Source organism: Rana temporaria, chromosome 3 (genome assembly GCF_905171775.1).
Source record: "Rana temporaria chromosome 3, aRanTem1.1, whole genome shotgun sequence".
In the NCBI taxonomy this organism is placed as follows: Eukaryota; Metazoa; Chordata; class Amphibia; order Anura; family Ranidae; genus Rana; species Rana temporaria.
The window spans coordinates 386,379,057-386,396,028 of NC_053491.1; the positions used below are offsets into that span (position 1 = coordinate 386,379,057).

Consider the following 16,972-nt stretch of genomic DNA (forward strand, 5'->3'; position numbering starts at 1 on the left):
TAGAACATATGGTAACTCCATTTTTGGGTCATTGACTTTGAGAGGATTTGATGTAGTGATCAGTTCCTTGAGAATATTGTATACTATAGGAAATTGTACCTCTTTCTTTGTTATTTTTTCTCTTTTTTGTGTATAATGTTTAATATCTTCTTATATAAAGTTATTGAACAACAAAAACATTGGGGAATGTATCAAAACTGGAGCAGACAGAATCTGAAGGTTCTATCTTCAGTTTGTTCAGCTAAGCTTTGAAAATGAAAGATAGAAGCATGCTCCAGATCCTGGATGATCCGTTTCAATCAATTCTCATTTGCTTTAATTGATTAATAAAAACATATACATAGTTCTGTTCTACTTCTATTTTTTGTTGATTGACCTGTCCTGTCCCACTAATATTAGACAATTATTTTACAGCCCACCACCCAGTTGCAGTGTGACGTGCAAAAAAACTCCAGGACTTTATCTATCAAATTCAGCCCAAATTACCAAAACTCCAGCAGCTTTAAGTCTTCTGAGAGGGGCCCGAGTCCTAGCCCGCAGGGACAGAGATGGGCTGTATTACATGGGGCATATTGCTTGTGAAGTGGAGGTAAGTCATTGAACTGTGTTTAATCTCCAGGTTAAACCTGACTTGACTCCTGTGAGATCCATTTTAGGAGTGATGTGACACATTAGCTTTCTCCTCTGGAAGATCAGCCGTTGTAGTTTCCAGCTCAGAGAGCGATTCCCTACTAGGGTTGCCACTTTTTCTTCAAGCCAAACCCGAACACTTTAGCATACTCTATATAAATATATTATTGTAAAAGACCTGGGAAACCTTTGGGCACTCCAAAGAGAATAGTAATGCAGCGTGCATAGTGCCCCCTCACGCTCCTATCAGGTCCTGTTCCGAGCCACATTCCCAGGCACGGACTGGCCATTGGGACTACCGGGAGTTTCCCGGTGGGCCGATGGCTCAGTGGGCCGGTCAGGTGCAGTCCTCGAGCCGCTCCTCTCTGACAGTGAGTAATCGCAATTTCACTCCTGTCAAGAGAAGCAGCAGCCGTCACTTGCTGGAGTGAGTATTAGCCTTTCTGCTCCCTCCCGCCCTATAGGGGGAGATAGACAGCCGGCAGACTTTCCTTCCTCTCTCTCCTTATCACTTATCACATGACTGGAGAGAGGAACAATGCTGCCTTTCTGAGTGTTGGCGACACACTCTTTTGGAACCTGAGTGTGGGCGACACACTCTTTTGGAACCTGAGTGTGGGCGACACACTCTTCTGGAACCTGAGTGTGGGCAACACACTCTTCTGGAGTCTGAACGTGGGTGACACACTCTTCTGGAGTCTGAACGTGGGCGACACACTCTTCTGGAACCTGAGTGTTGGTGACACACTCTTCTGGAACCTGAGTGTGGGTGACACACTCTTCTGGAACCTGAGTGTGGGCAACACACTCTTCTGAAGTCTGAATGTGGGCGACACACTCTTCTGGAGTCTGAGCGTGGGCGACACACTCTTCTGGAGTCTGAGCGTGGGCGACACACTCTTCTGGAGTCTGAGTGTGGGCGACACACTCTTCTGGAGTCTGAACGTGGGCGACACACTCTTCTGGAGTCTGAACGTGGGCGACACACTCTTCTGGAACCTGAGTGTTGGTGACACACTCTTCTGGAACCTGAGTGTGGGTGACACACTCTTCTGGAACCTGAGTGTGGGCAACACACTCTTCTGAAGTCTGAATGTGGGCGACACACTCTTCTGGAGTCTGAATGTGGGCGACACACTCTTCTGGAGTCTGAGCATGGGCGACACACTCTTCTGGAGTCTGAGCGTGGGCGACACACTCTTCTGGAGTCTGAGCGTGGGCGACACACTCTTCTGGAGTCTGAGCGTGGGCGACGCACTCTTCTGGAGTCTGAACGTGGGCGACACGCTCTTCTGGAGTCTGAACGTGGGCGACACGCTCTTCTGGAGTCTGAACGTGGGCGATGCACTCTTCTGCAGTCTGAACGTCCCTTTCAATACTGCTCACTGTGGCAGGCCTGTCATGTGAGCTGGATCTGCAGTAAAGCTCGCCTTCATCTGCTATAAAGAAAGAGAAATTGTATTTAGCATCTATACCTACTATTTATATATTTTTCTTTATACAACATCAAATTTTGAAGAAAAAGTTCAAAGCTCCACTGCCAGGGACAAATAGTAAACCCGACATGACAGTGACACAGGAAAAACTGTTGTTGGCCTTTGTATAAAAATGCTGGTTGCCTGGCAGTCATGCTGACCCACTAAAATTCCATGATTGGAAGCCAACAACAAGTATTTTTAGCAGTATAATAAAACAGCATCTACCAAACATAGGTAATTGCTGTGGGCACATTGTGTAATATATATGTGTATTGTTTATGTTATTGCATTACAGTACCTAGCACCACTTTTTACTTTTAACCTATGTTTGGTAGATGCTGTTTCCAGGTAAGTGTCTTTATATTAAAAGTTAGCAGCTATAGCATTTGTAGCTGCTGACTTTAAAAAAATTGGGGGGAGACTGGAGCGCCTCTTCAAAGTACACCTTGCAAAACCTTGGGATCAGTGGACAAGCTTCCTACAAGTGTGTTTTTTTGTTTTTCTTTAGCCATGACAACTTCAGCTCCCTTATACGGGTTCAATTAAAGTGCTTGTAAAGGCAGAGGGATTTTATCTTGCTGCATTTCTAAAAAAAAACTTCTATATGCAGCTCCCCCTCAGCCCCCCCTAAAAACATATCTAAACCTGATCCCGATCTAGCAATGTGCACAAGAGCCAAGGCTGTCTTGCTCCTCACTGGCTAAGTAAAAAAAAATATGCTTAAAAACACCAGCGCTGTAAAAAAACGCTATTGCAAAAACGTTGAAAAACTCAACTGCAAAGCTACTGGCGTTTTTATAACGTTATTATAACTTTCAGTGTGCATGAGGCAGCTTGTTTTTTTTTCTTTCTCAGCATTGCACAGAGCAGGTAAAAAATAAAAGAACAAGCATTACTATCACTGTAATGTATGGCATTGGTTTAATGATCTGCGCAGGGCTGCTATCAGGAATTATGGGGCCCCTTACACAGCTTCAGGCCTGGGCCCCCTGGAGCTGCCACTTCACATTGAGAAGCGGGGGGCTGCCGGGAATTGAGAAAATTGAGAAGCGGGGGGCGTGAATTGAAAAGCAGGGGGGGGTGCCACAAATTGGGTAGGTTTTCCTGGGGACCTCTGGGCCCCTTACAAAAAAACAAAAAAAATATATATATATATAAAAAAAAGGGGGGGTAGCCATCCGGGGCCCTGGGGACCGCTGGGCCCTTTAATAAAAAGAAAGAAAATGATATAAAAAAAAAATTATAAAAAAAAAAGGGGGACCTTGGGTCCTTTAATAAAAACCCCAAAAAATATATATATATATATATAAAAAGGGGGGTTGCCATCCGGGCCCCTGGGGACCTCCGGGCCCCTTACAGGTGTAATGCCTGTACCCCCCCCCAATGGCGGCTCTGGATCTACCTACAATGGCTTGCTACATGTGCAGGTTAAAAACAGATTCTGTAGAAATGTTTTTTAAATTTTGGCAACTATGTATATGTCTTAATTGTGAAAAAGCTTATGCGCTACTAAGTGAGTAACGTCTTCCTAAATAAACAGTGTAAATAATGCAGCAACAACTATGCAGTGTATACACAACAACAATAATAGATCAATGGTGAATAGGGTAATTGCGCAAAAAAGATCATATATGTAGATATAAATATATGAAGACACATAAAATAATAATCAAAAGTGTAAATAAAGTGGTGAAGGTGATCAAAATCTTAGCTATAAAAATAGACTATAGAAGATAGTGACAAAAGTCCATATGTGAAATTTGCAGATAGGGCTGCTAGGAGTAGATATCCCCTAATCCCAAAGATGAATGGAAACTCCACCAAAGACACCGGTCTGGTCTCCCAGAACTCTCACCTCAATGAGGGGTAAAAACAGCAATCAATAAACTTATGTCCACCACACGCCAGCCTCCTCGATATCTCCTAGTGGAAGGTAGATGTAAAGCCCGGTCCCTTACCAGAGTACCTATATGTTCTCAAAGCCAGGGAACAAGAGGAACAAAAGAGGGTCTCCAATGGTGTAGTATAAAAATATCAAGGACATTTATTGAATCAAATTGCGCTTACATGTAAAAATAAAACGAGTGCATAAAATGAACAGTGGCGTCCTCTGCGCCATCTCACAGCACTCCTGGTGTACGTCTGTCCACGGCCAATCCCTACGCGTTACGACACGGTCACGTGTCTTCATCTGGGGAACCTGATTGTATGTATATGTCTTATGTGGGCAACAAGGGGTTAAACATGTATGTGGGGTTCTTTTATTTCCATATTGTAAATCCTCTGCCATCTTGCTGGGTGGCACTGAGGTCATCAGTCCAGCCTGTAATAAGTGGCATGCAAGATTTGTAAAAAAAAAAAAAGTCAGTTAGAAGGCGACAGTTGGAAAAAGAAGGGGGGGTTGTGGGGACTTGGCTCAGGGTAAACAGATCTAAAAATAGCTGCTTGCTCCTCTTGATTTAAAAAAATCCTCATAGGGGGCGTGGTCTAGCCGGGACTGAAGATGGATGCTTAGCCTGATAGCTCCCGCTGCTACAGACCTAAATCAGCTGACTAACGCTCCGGTAAGCTGAATTTGCTATCACAGAGACTATACCGGGACTCCGGACATACCCGGGCACGTTTTGTGAAATTACCGACGAAAACCGGAGAGAATTGACTAAACGGTAGCCCCTTGTTGTTTTAACGCGGGGACACATAGACCGCAATGATGGAGAACTCGAAGGGATTGATACATACTCTAAATACCCCCGAGGGTATTACACCACTTGTCGGTGCTGTCAACCCCGGGTCATCCACCGATCTGACGCAAAGACCCAATCTGGGAGACCTCCACTTAATTGCAGCTGACATAAAAGCCACACTGACTGCAGCCATTACCGAGTTGAGCTTAGAGGTACGCGCAGTTACAATGCGGGTAGTGGAAGTGGAAAAAACAACTGCGCAACACAGCACAGTGATGCGTCATATAAACCGCAAAGTGGATAACCATACACTCCATCTACGGGACCTACACCGCCAAGTTGAAGACTTGGAGAACCAAAATCGGCGCCATAATTTGAGGGTTAGAGGTCTCCCTGAAACGGTGGACAATGATAACCTTACCCCAATTGTTACTGGTATATTTAACAACCTTTTGGGCCGACCGCCGATAACAGCGATCAAAATGGAGCGCATACATAGAGCCCTGAGACCTAAAGGCAGGGCTTCTGACCCACCAAGAGATGTCATTTGTTCCCTATGTGATTTTCAACTCAAGGAAGAAATTTTAAGAAATGCAAAACTCCGATCTAAATGCATGTATGAGGGGACTTTAATTCAGATATATCAAGATTTGTCATATATAACGCTACAACATAGAAGAGACCTGAGACCCCTGCTAGAAGCATTGCGCAGCAGGAATATCATATATCGTTGGAAGTTTCCTTTCGGTTTATTGGCGACTAATCAGGGTCACTCAGCCCTGTTGAGGGTACCTGAAGACCTGCGCCCCTTTTGCAACGCAATGGATATCCCCTACATGGATGTACCAGACTGGTACGCAGACTTTAGATCCCAGTCCAACAGGAAAGAAAATACTCCTGAAGAAGCAATGGAAGCAGTTTCAACCAGATTCAGAAGACGTCGCTCATTATCTGCAGACAAAACTTCTGCTTCTTCTAGGGATCAACACTCCGATCTACGTTCACCAGGCTCTACGCGCAATAGAAAGTCCAGAAGAGAATACTGAAGACTTGCCGATTATGATATTACCTTCATGATATGTTTGTCTATCTTTTTATTAATACGGTAGATATCGCTATGTTTTGAGTTCATGTTATCCACTTTTTTTTAAAAAAATTCATTCTGAAGTTCTGATGCATGTTTTGTTACAAGTTTAAGACATGCTTTGTACACCCTGATTGGAAATTCATCCAATCGTAGTGTATTGAGCTCTACAGGATACATTTTTGATTTATATTGTCTATGCTGACATTATCCTGATAGCTTAATTTATTATAGCTATATTGGAAGTAAGTTCCTAGAAAATAGTGAAGTTACATCAGTCTCTCTCGTTCTTATTTTGTCTTTCTAAAGTTACTATATATGAGCATGTTATGTAATGCTTATTGGAATATACATGCAACTCAATAATTCCTGCTTGTTATTTTTGTGGCAAGAATGTTTCTTTTCTGCTCCTTACATTCCATGTTTATATTTACTGGTTGAGTCTTTACAATGTAACAAATCTAATCGCTAGTTTCACTGTGCCATAACATTGCTGAATACTGTCATGCTTTATTCATAAAAGTTTAGGCTGGACAGTATTTGTCCCGGTATATTTCTCTATCTTTCTTTTCAAAGTATTTTTTTTTATTAATGAATGCACGTATGCTGCAGTGCAGGTCTGTAGCGGAGGGTAGTTTGACGTTCCTAGGGTCTGTCTTGGTCCAGATTCATTCCAACTCCCACACAGCAGAACTCCTTGTCATCGCCTTAACCGGGTCTGTGGCAGGAAGAGTCTGCTTTATCTCTCTCATTTACACTTCCCTAAAGGGTAGTGTCTTGTTAGTTTTCTGTTACCCTATCCTGTTATATATTCATAATATTTACATTTTTTTTAATATTCTCAATTGGTGAGCTTCTCCAAGTTTCTTTCCCCCCCCCCCCTCCTATTCTTTTTTTTTTGGATATTATCATTCAGTGACTATCTGAATACTCTCCCCACTATAGTACTTTATTCTTTATTAACTTTGAACATCTAAGAAGATGGCTCTATCGGATAACATTTCTTCAACCCTAGTGCAGAAGGTTAAATTTTATTCCCTAAATGTGAAAGGCCTTAATGTGCCCGAAAAAAGATCCAAATTAATGTTACTACTTCATAGATCAAAAGCAGACATTATACTGCTCCAAGAGACTCATTTTAAGACGGATAACATGCCAACATTTAAGGATAAAAGGTTCCCTACTATGTTTAACGCTACTAACCCAAACTCCAAAACTGGAGGAGTCTCTATTTTAATTTCTAAGCATTGTCCTTTCAAACTATTGGACTCTAGTGTTGACAGTGAGGGCAGATTTTTATTTCTTAGGGGCTCTCTATTCAATGTACCTATCACAATTGCAAATATTTACGCGCCCAACCAGTCACATGCCCCATTCTTTTTGAAAACATTAGAGACTCTTGAATCTTTTGCAACCGGCATGCTCATTGTTGGGGGGGACTTTAATTTAGCCCTTAACCCCCTACTAGACACTTCATCTGGTACTTCAAGAATCTCATACAGAGCTCTCGGGATGATTAAAAAATCCTTACATAAATTGACATTACACGATACATGGCGCACTCTGCATCCTAATAGTAAGGATTTTACATTTTTCTCGGCTCCCCATAACTCATATTCCAGATTGGACTATCTTTTGATTGCTCAAAAAGGCTTAGATGCCCTTCTGGATGCCACAATAGAACCGATGATCATCTCGGACCACAATCCAATAACTATGTCCTTATCTTTCAAAAACAAACCTGCTCTCCCACCAATATGGAGACTTGATAATTCTTTACTTAATGACGCTGATAATGTCAAATTACTACACTCAAACATAAACCACTACTTCACTGAGAACGATACTCCTGAAGTGCACCCTCTGAATGTGTGGTTAGCTCACAAATGCGTCATTAGGGGGGAATTGATTTCTCTGGCAGCTAGAAGGAATAAACTGAGACAAGCTTGCATTAAAGATCTTACGGATCGGATCAATAGGCTGGAAAAAATACACAAGCAATCACTAGCGAAAGACACTCTATCAGATCTTTTAATAGCCAGGGAAGACCTGCTCTTGTTGCTGGAAAAAAAAATAAAACGCAATTTAAATTTCTCACGAAAGGTATTTTATGAATTTGGCAACAAAAGCAGTAAACTACTAGCTAACACTATTAATTCGAAAGCCCTGAAAATACGTAATGATATTTATTCCATCTCTGATTCTGCTGGGAGATCATACAGCAATTCTACTGATATAGCAGACCAATTCCAAAAATTTTATTCGAACCTATATAATCTACCCTCCATAACGCCTCCTAAAAATTCTCCTAGTAGAATAGATCTAATTACTGATTTTCTGAAATCCTATAGTCCTAAACCAATTAGTATGGATGTAGCCAAAGGACTGGAAAAACCTATAGATCTACCTGAAACTTTATCCGCTCTTAAACAACTTAATATGGGGAAATGCCCAGGGCCTGATGGTATTACTGTAAATTACTACAAAACTTTCCAGGACATAATTATTCCCAACTTCTTAAAAGCATTCAATTGCATTCCTGCTACCCCAGATATAAACAAGAATTTGTTAGAGGCGCATATAACTGTAATCCCCAAACATGATAAAGATACAACATTGGTATCCAACTACAGGCCCATTTCGCTCCTCAATGTAGATGTAAAGTTATATGCAAAAGTCATTGCCAATCGTTTACTACCCCTGCTTCCTGACCTTATCTCTCTAGACCAGGTGGGATTCGTGCCTGGCAGGGAGGCGAGGGATAATACTACGAAAGCAATACTTATTCAGCATTGGCTACGAAACACTAAATCACCCGGTTTCTTGTTGTCCCTGGACGCAGAGAAAGCCTTCGACAGAATAGCCTGGGACTACATGCACGAAGCGTTGAAGGCTATAGGATTACAAGAAAAATTACTTCAATTTATTCATTTTCTGTACTCATCCCCTACGGCCAGAGTTAAGGTTAATGGCGGGCTGTCGGAGGCTTTCTCTGTGTCGAATGGCACGAGACAGGGGTGTCCACTGTCGCCTATTATTTTTGTATTGATATTAGAACCATTCCTGTGTAAATTGAGAGCGAATAGGGATATTAAAGGTATTGCTATTGACGATAAGATATATAAGCTAGCGGCTTTTGCTGATGACATCCTTTTGTTTTTGTCCAACCCTATCATTACGATCCCCAATTTGCTGAAGGACCTTTCCATGTTCCACGACATTTCTAATATGAAAATAAATTTCGCCAAGTCTGTTGCCCTGAATATATCTTTACCTGTTTCTACAATCTCACTTTGCAAACAAAACTTCCCTTTTCGATGGGAAGAGGAATGCTTGACATATCTAGGAATTAAATTAACACCCGATGTAAAAGACTTGTATAACAAAAACTTTTTACCCCTACTCAATACCGTCAAGAATGATCTCCTTAAATGGGGTTCAAATTTTTTTTCATGGTTCGGGAGAGCGGACATTATAAAAATGAACGTGCTCCCGAGGTTTTTGTATCTGTTGCAGACAATACCAGTCAGGATTCCGTGCACGTTTTTTAAGAATTTCAGGCGATTATGCCTGAAATTTATATGGAACGAGAGGCAGCCTAGAATACAGTGGGAAAAACTCATAATCCCTAAGCTATTGGGTGGAATAGGATTACCTGATTTGCAAAAATATTATTGGGCCTGTCATTTGACCCGTATCTCAGATTGGCATTTACATGGTCATATTAAGGACTGGGTAAATCTCGAAAATTCCTCACATACATGCCATATACCTTTAACACACCTACCATGGATTCATCCTGCTAAAATCACTCGAAAGGTCAACTCTCATCCTGTCACTGGTAATACACTGCGTATTTTTAAATGCCTCTGCAAAAAATATAACATTTCTTCTATATATGGCCCCATGACCCCTTTAATCTTTAACCCAGAAATAAAACTGGAGATGTATGATACCGCACTTGCTGATCCACATTTAACAGACTTATTGAAAGTCAACACGCTTTTCAAACAAGGTTCCATTATCTCCTATGACACATTCATCGCTGACCACCCGGATACTAACATGTCCCGGCCCGACTATGACATTATTACAAGTTTCGTGACTAAACCCAATTCAAGCTATAACTGGCACAGATCAAAAACCCCATTTGAAAACCTATGCTTTAGGAAATCTCCTCAGAAACATCTAATTTCAACATTACACGCTATGTTTTTCTCTGATTTTGATTTAAAATCAGACTACACGAATCTGAAGTGGGAAAAAGAACTAAATATCTCGCTTTCAAAAGATCAATGGGGAACTGTCTTTCGCAGGTTACACAAGGGTTCCTTAAATGTACTTACCCAGGAAAATTGATACAAGTTATACTCAAGGTGGTACAGGACCCCCCATATTGTTAATAAATTCAATCCAACCGTATCCCCTTTGTGCTGGCGTTGTAAGTCTGCTGAAGGAACGCTACTCCATATATGGTGGGAATGTAGAGATATTAAACCCTTCTGGGATAAGATACATGACCTAATATGTAAAATCACGACTTTTACTCCGGACCATTCTGCCCCACAATATTTACTACATCATTCATCCTTGCCAAATTCAGTTTACAAAGATACAATAATCCTGCATCTCATCAATGCTGCCAAACTATGTATCCCTGCTAAATGGTTACAACCCTCACCCCCATCTATACCTGAGTGGCTACGGAAAGTCCAACATATAGCAAATATGGAAGATTTAATCCATCAATCTTCTGACACCTCAAACAAGTTTTACGGGAAATGGGCATGCTGGTTGCATTTTGCGAAATCTAATGAATTTGGGACTTTATTAAACAACTGATGTTAAATAGTTACCTTATCCATTTCTCTCTATTCAATTGATCTCTTAAGTTGAATGGAGAAGTTTTAATATAGTGATCTACTTCTGCAGGGAATCATCTCCTCAATTATTTAGTTTTTACTCTTCAAACCTTTTATGAAGGCATCATTTGTTATCATCCCCTTACTATCCAATCCCCTTTTTTTTTTTTTTGTTTATTTAATTTTCCAATGTCATCCCGGTTTGTTGTTCCCGATACTGTTGGGATTTTAGTTTTCCTATATGTATAGTAACTCACTGCTCATTGTAACTGTATATGGATGCGAATATAGAAATTGTTGTATTGCACTGTATTTGTAAATTATAAAATCCAATAAAAAGATTTGCAAAAAAAAAAAAAAAATCCTCATAATGGTGTTTACCAGCAATGTCTATGGCCATCCCTATACATGTGTACATATGGGGGGGGGGGGAACAAATCCAATGAAAGTGTTTTGTATTTATCAATATCTATAGAACTTACCAGTGCCGGGTTCATTGTGGTGGCGCATTCCATCGCCTTTACTGCCGGTATCAAAACATCCGATAACGGATCTGAAGCAGCGACGTAGAAATCGCCGTGCCCTCCGCATTTTGGTGGGCTTCTTGCTTGTAGGACCTACAAGCTGCTGTTGGTTGATAGCTCCTTCCATAGCGGGGCTTCCTGTGGTTGGTTTCTCAATGTTATTATTTTGAGAAACAATCTGTTTACTTTTAAATAGTTTCATTATGAAGATATAATAAAACACGCTTTAAGTCTGAGAAATCGCAATAAAACTGAATCGAATAAATCCGAATCCAATCAAACAGCAAGAGAACACTGGACAGAGAGAAGAACACGTCTTCACTGTACAGCAAACAACTCAGCTACTGATTCCTCACCTCCGCTCAGCCTTATATTGGGTCAGGCCTGCTATGACATCACAAAGGGCTCATGATGACTCAGTCAAAAAAATAACTGACGATATTTCTTAAAGGAGCCTCGTCCTTTTTTTGTGAGCTTTGTGAATTCAAGCTGTAGGCTCAATATACAGATGTATTAGGGAAATGCCTCCTGTAATAACATGTTTTTCTTGAAGTGACGGTTATTGTGAACGAGATTTAACCCTTTCACTACCAAACTATATTGTTCATTGGTTTTAACCCTTTAACCACTTCCCTCCCGCCGGCCGTCATATGACATTCTTTGATTTGAGTGGGGGATATCTGAATGATGGGTGCAGCTACAGGCACCATTCAGATGTCATCTTTTTCATAAAAATGATCATATCGGCATATTGACCTCATATGTCACTGTAAAGAGGACCTGTCATGCCAAATTCCTATTACAAGGGATGTTTAATTTCCTTGTAATAGGAAAAAAAGTGATAAATGTTTTTTTTTTTAAGTGTCAAACTAAAATAATAAGGCTTCATTTCCATGGACGTTTTTACAACCACTTTTTTTAGCCTTTTTTACAGCTTAAAAACGCCTGTCCATGTTTATTTTTTATTTTTTTTTGAGCTGGAGCTCAAAAACGCAGCGTTTTGATCAGTTTTGAGCATTTTTTAAACGTCTGGCATTTTTACAGCTCTAAGGCTGGAGCTTCAGAACACACTGGTCCTGTTTTTTTTTTTTGCAGCTTAAAAACGGCTCAGCCATCTACAGCTCAAAAACGTCATGGTGGGCATAAGGCCATAGACTAACACGGAGAGCCGTTTTTAAGCTGCAAAAAAATCTCAGAAAAGTGGCTGTAAGCACACTGAAGCTGATAAAAGCTATAAAAAAACGCCAGTAGCTTTGCAGGGAGCCTTTCAAAGTTGTTTAGCGTTTTTGCAATAGCTTTAACCACTTACCCCCCGGACCATATTGCTGCCCAAAGACCAGAGTACTTTTTGCGATTCGGGACTCTGTCGCTTTAACAGACAATTGCGCGGTCGTGCGACGTGGCTCCCAAACAAAATTGGCGTCCTTTTTTTCCCACAAATAGAGCTTTCTTTTGGTGGTATTTGATCACCTCTGCGGTTTTTAGTTTTTGCGCTATAAACAAAAATAGAGCGACGATTTTGAAAAAAATGAATATTTTTTACATTTTGCTGTAATAAATACCCCCCAAAAATATATAAAAAAAAAATTTTTTTCCTCAGTTTAGGCCGATACGTTTTCTTCTACATATTTTTCGTAAAAAAAAATCGCAATAAGCGTTTATTGATTGGTTTGCGCAAAAGTTATAGCGTTTACAAAATAGGGGGTAGTTTTATGTCATTTTTATTATATTTTTTTTACTAGTAATGGCGGCGATCAGCGTTTTTTTTTTTCGGTACTGCGACATTATGGCGGACACTTCGGACACTTTTGACACATTTTTGGGACCATTGGCATTTTTATAGCGATCAGTGCTATAAAAATGCATTGGATTACTATAAAAATGCCACTGGAAGTGAAGGGGTTAACACTAGGGGGCGGGGAAGGGGTTAAGTATGCCTGGGTGTGTTCTTACTGTGGGGGGGGGGGGGGGGGGCCTCACTAGGGGAAACACTGATCCACGGTTCATACATTGTATGAACCGAAGATCAGCATTTCCCCCGCTGACAGGAACGAGAGCTGTGTGTTTACACACACAGCTCCCGTTCCCCGCTCTGTACCGAGCGATCGCGTGTGCCCGGCGGCGATCGCGCCCGCCAGGCACACGCACAGAAGTCGGGGGCGAGCGCGCGCCCCGAGTGGCGGCTGGGAGAGAGGACGTCATATTACGTGCTCTCGCCCAGCAGAGCCACCTTGTGGACGTATTTCGACGGTGCGGCGACGGCAAGTGGTTAATCAGCGTTTTTCAGTGTAGCTTTTTTTTTTCAATGGATTAAAAAACGCAAAAAAAACGCTGGCACTGGCGTTTTTGATAGTTTTTCTGCGTTTTTCAGCGTTTTGAGCGTTTTTTCCCGCCAAAAAACGGCACTTTGAACGCAAATTTCGGGCGTTCAGAAAAAAGCCAATAAACTCCAAAGCTCATTAACACTAAAAAACGCCCATGTGTGCATGGGCACATAGGCTAACATAGAGTTCAGTTTATGGGCTTTAAAAAAAAAAAGCCAAAACGCCAATAAACTGCAGTTTATCAGCTTCAGTGTGCATGGAGCCTAAAAGTAAAATTAAAAATAAAAATATTTTTTTAGGCGACACTGTCCCTGTGTGCTTGCAGAAGCAAACGCATACTTAAGTCCCGCCCACATATGAAAACGGTGTTTAAATCACACATGTGGGGTATTGCCGCGAACGTTGGAGCGAGAGCAATAATTCCAGCACTAGATCTCCTCTGTTATCTGTAACTCAAAACATGTAACCAGTAAAAAAAAATTGAAGCATTGCCTATGGGGATTTTTGTGACATGGTAAGTAATGTTTGGGGGTAAAAAAATTATGGGAAATGTCAGAATTGGCCTGGGTGGCAAGTGGTTACCTGTCAAACCAAAGAACCCCCTCCCCCCTACACACACAAATAATTTTTTCCCATTTCTCACCCATATGTTCAATTATACATAAAGGAAAACATTCTTATTGTTAGTGTTGGATGGAGTGGAGAGAGATTGGAACCCCTGTCAGGTTTTTATTGCTGTCTACTCATCCTTTAGGGAGAGTCGCTTTATGTTTTTCATGTTTACCATTTTCACCAAAAGTGAAAGAAAATTCCAGGTTTTTGGTTGTCACCGGAAGAGGAAAGAGAGGGAAAATCTTCCAATGGGGACACTAGTTCTGGTGACACCCAGGTATTATGGCACTTTGAGGGATTTCTCTCACTTCCTTTTTGGCTATGGGATAAGAAGTGAAGGGAAATCCCCCAAATGGAGACACAGATGGCAAAGAAAACCTGACAGAGGTTATAGCCCTCCCTTACTCTATTGTAAATGAAAAAAGCTAGTGTGCGGAGGATGGTGGGGAATCAGTCTAAAAGAGGGTGCAGCATATTACACATGGGGCTATGGGGGAGGCATGTCGTTTTTGCAGACCCGAGCAACTGCCACTGCCAGAGGGGGGGGGGGTGTAGGGGCGAGCGCTCAGATAGTAATTTTGAGGGTAATTTTAGCCCTTTCACTGTTGGACATTTTTTTTTTTTCATTTTTGCACATTGCTGATTTCTGCTCTCCAAGCACGCCATCGTTTGTGAAATGATGAAGGCCCCGGTCACACCTCTGACATTCACCTGGAATGCAAACACCCATTTATTTATTTTTTTGACCAACAAGCATAGAGCAGCTGCCCTATGCGCAACAAGCGTGGCAAAGTAGCTCATGGCGTTTTCCAGTTTGTTTTATTTACCGCGCATTTTGCCACATTTATTGTATTGGCATCTCACGTTTGGGGGTGACATTTACAATAAATAGCACTACAAGCGCGAGGAACATATTTTTGCACATATTTTTGCATGGCAGCGGCTAGTTACCTACCATCCAGATTCACCTAGTGATGTCACAGGAAACATGTGACCAGGAAGCAGGAAATAGAGGGCGGGAACATGAAGTGAATAGGAGGATGCAAGCGGAGCAGACGTTTTCACCATGAAGGTCTCTCCTTTCCCTCCCTCTCTATCCATCATCTTTTACATTATATCCTCTCTGTTTACCTCTCTCTCTCTTTGTGTCTCTCTCTCTGTCTCTGTGTGTGTGTGTGTGTCTCTCTCTCTGTGTGTGTCTCTCTCTGTGTCTCTCTCTCTCTCTGTGTCTCTCTCTCTCTGTGTGTCTGTCTGTCTGTCTCTCTCTGTGTGTCTCTGTCTCTCTGTGTGTGTGTGTCTCTCTATCTGTCTCAAATTCAAATAAGCTTTATTGGCAGGACCAAATACATGTTAGCATTGCCAAAGCAGTTGAGTTTGCATAGGAAAAGGGGAAGGGGGGTAATATAAAGGGGAATGGACATAAGTCTGTGAAAGTCCGCGGTTTCTCATGTCCCTCTCAGTCTGTGACACGCTGTCACATATTGGGCAGCTATCTTCGCCATTGGCTCCTCTTCTCCCAGTAGAAATTGGAGTTTCCTCTTCTCTTCTGTAGAATTGAAGTCTGGGATGAGAGTGTCTGTCTGTCTCTCTCTCTCTCTGTGTATCTCTCTCTCTCTCCATGTCTCTCTCTCTCTCTCTCTCTCTGTGTCTGTCTCTCTCTCTGTGTGTGACTCTCTCTCTGTGTGTGTGTGTGTGTCTCTCTCTCTCTCTCTCTCTCTCTGTATCTCTCTCTGTATCTTCTCCCCCCTCTCTGTCTCCTCCCCCCTCGGTCTCCCCCCCCCCCTCTCTCTCTCTGCGTTGTAATGCCCGTTAATGAGCATCTCATCAGACGATCAATATAAACAGCTGAAAGTAACACTGCTTACTATCACTATTGTGCTAACAGCATCACTAAATCTCTGTGACCCCTCCTTCTAAATTTTGAATCAGTTCCTTTTTGTTGCCCAAGAAAATATAACATCTAAAAACTACCCTTGGAAAGTGTACACTGCCGGTCAGGGATGCACCAATACTGGGTATTTTAACAATCTTGTACTCGTTAACCAGTTTAGCCCTGGAAGGATTTTCCCCCTAATGACCAGGCCATTTTTTGCGATACTGCACTGCATTGCTCTAACTGACAATTGCGCGGTTGTGCGATGTGTTACCCAAACAAAATTTATGTCATTTTTCCCCCCCACAAATAGAGCTTTCTTTTTGTGGTATTTGATCACCTCTGCAGTTTTTAATTTTTTGCTCTATAAACAAAAAAATTTAATTTAGGAAAAAACACAAAATGTTGAACTTTTTGCTATAAAACAATATCCCAAAAAAATGTTTAGGCCGATTATGTATTTTTCTACATATTTTTGGTAAAAAAAAATTATGCAATAAGCGTATATTGATTTTTGCGCAAAAGTTATAGCGTCTGCAAAATAGGGGATAGTTGTATGGCATTTTTATTAATAATATTATTATTTCTTTACTAGTAATGGCGGCGATCAGCGATTTTTTTTTTTATTGTGACTGCGACATTATGTCGGACACTTTTGACACTATTTTGAGACCACTGTCATTTATACAGCTATCAATGCTATAAAAATGCAATGATTACTGTGTAAATTACACTGGCAGGGAAGGGGTCAAGTGTGTCCTAGGGAGTGATTCTAACTGTGTGGGGGATGGGCTACCAGTGACACAACACTGATCACTGCTCCCGATCACAGGGAGCAGTGGATCACTGTCTTGTTACTAGGCAGAACAGTCAAAGGGGGCTCTCTGGTACAAGGGGGGAC

General features: G+C 41.5%; 1 protein-coding gene across 1 annotated transcript in view; it reads left to right on the forward strand.

Annotated features, from left to right (window-relative positions):
- Positions 1 to 16,972, forward strand: part of LOC120932895 — a 60,034-nt gene that overhangs the window by 15,129 nt on the left and 27,933 nt on the right. The window contains exon 5 of the mRNA XM_040345724.1: positions 415 to 589. Coding sequence (XP_040201658.1) covers positions 415 to 589 — 175 coding nt within the window. The remainder of the gene's footprint in view (positions 1 to 414; positions 590 to 16,972) is intronic.